This window comes from Apaloderma vittatum, unplaced genomic scaffold (assembly GCF_000703405.1).
Source record: "Apaloderma vittatum isolate BGI_N311 unplaced genomic scaffold, ASM70340v1 scaffold20711, whole genome shotgun sequence".
In the NCBI taxonomy this organism is placed as follows: Eukaryota; Metazoa; Chordata; class Aves; order Trogoniformes; family Trogonidae; genus Apaloderma; species Apaloderma vittatum.
In genome coordinates this window covers 1,823-2,811 of record NW_009697611.1, presented here as the reverse complement: position 1 = coordinate 2,811, position 989 = coordinate 1,823, and the positions used below count along the sequence as shown (strand labels likewise).

Genomic DNA, 989 nt, shown 5'->3' with positions numbered 1-989 from the left:
AACCCGGCCGCCAAGTACTTCCCCGAGCTCGCTGCCTCCGAGCCCCTCCAGAACTACATGAACGTGAGCACTGGCCCCTTACCTGTCCCCCTAGCCCACTAGCCCCTTACCCTTCCTGCTAGCCCCTTACCTGTCCTGCTACTTCCTTACCCGTCCTTCTAACCCTTTACAAACTCTCCTGATTCATTCTCCTCGCCCATTAACTCGTCTCACTAGCCTCTTACCCATCCCATTGGTCCCTTACCCATTCTCCTAACCCGTTACTCATCCCTTACCCATCCCGTTAGTCCCTCACCTATTCACCTAATTCATTACTCATTCCTCTCACCCATTTCCTAGACCACTGGCCCCTTAACCAACCCACTAGTCCCTTTTCCCATCCTGCTAGGCCATCAGCCATCCCGTTAGCCCCTTTACCCATTCCTCATCCCCATTCCCCATCCCATTAGCATCTCACCCATCCTGCTAACTAACCCATTAGCCACCCCGCCAGCCCCTTTTTTGCCCATCCCCTGGATCCCTCACCCAGCCCTCTCTGACAGAATGAGTACTACGGCGCCATCACCATCGGGACCCCAGGCCAGCAGTTCACCGTTCTCTTCGACACCGGCTCCTCCAACCTGTGGGTGCCCTCGATCTACTGCTCCAGCGCATCTTGCAGTAGGTGTCGGGCAGCCCCCTGACCACCAGCCGAGGGGTGATGGCAGGGAAAGCCCTTGCCTGGCTCCCTCTGTGGAGCTCAGAGCCGAGGATGGCTCTACCCTGTCTCTCCCAAAGGACATCGGGCGATGGGAGAGGCACTGGAGACGCATCCTCGGTCCCCAGGGGCAGGACAGACCGTGACTGTCTCCTTCCTTTACTCACAGGCAACCATGACCGCTTCAACCCATCCGAATCCTCCACCTTCGTGAGCACCAATGACAGTGTCAGCATCGCCTACGGCACTGGCAGCATGACCGGCATCCTGGGCTATGACACCGTTGATGTAA

General features: G+C 57.5%; 1 protein-coding gene across 1 annotated transcript in view; it reads left to right on the top strand.

The window, feature by feature from the left end:
- LOC104280144 (pepsin A-2/A-3-like) overlaps positions 1–989 on the top strand; it is a 2,678-nt gene that overhangs the window by 375 nt on the left and 1,314 nt on the right. Inside the window, 3 exon segments of the mRNA XM_009877709.1 lie at positions 1–63; positions 543–660; positions 867–985. The exon segment at positions 1–63 is cut by the window's left edge and continues 6 nt beyond it. Of these exon segments, the coding sequence (XP_009876011.1) occupies positions 1–63; positions 543–660; positions 867–985 (300 nt within the window).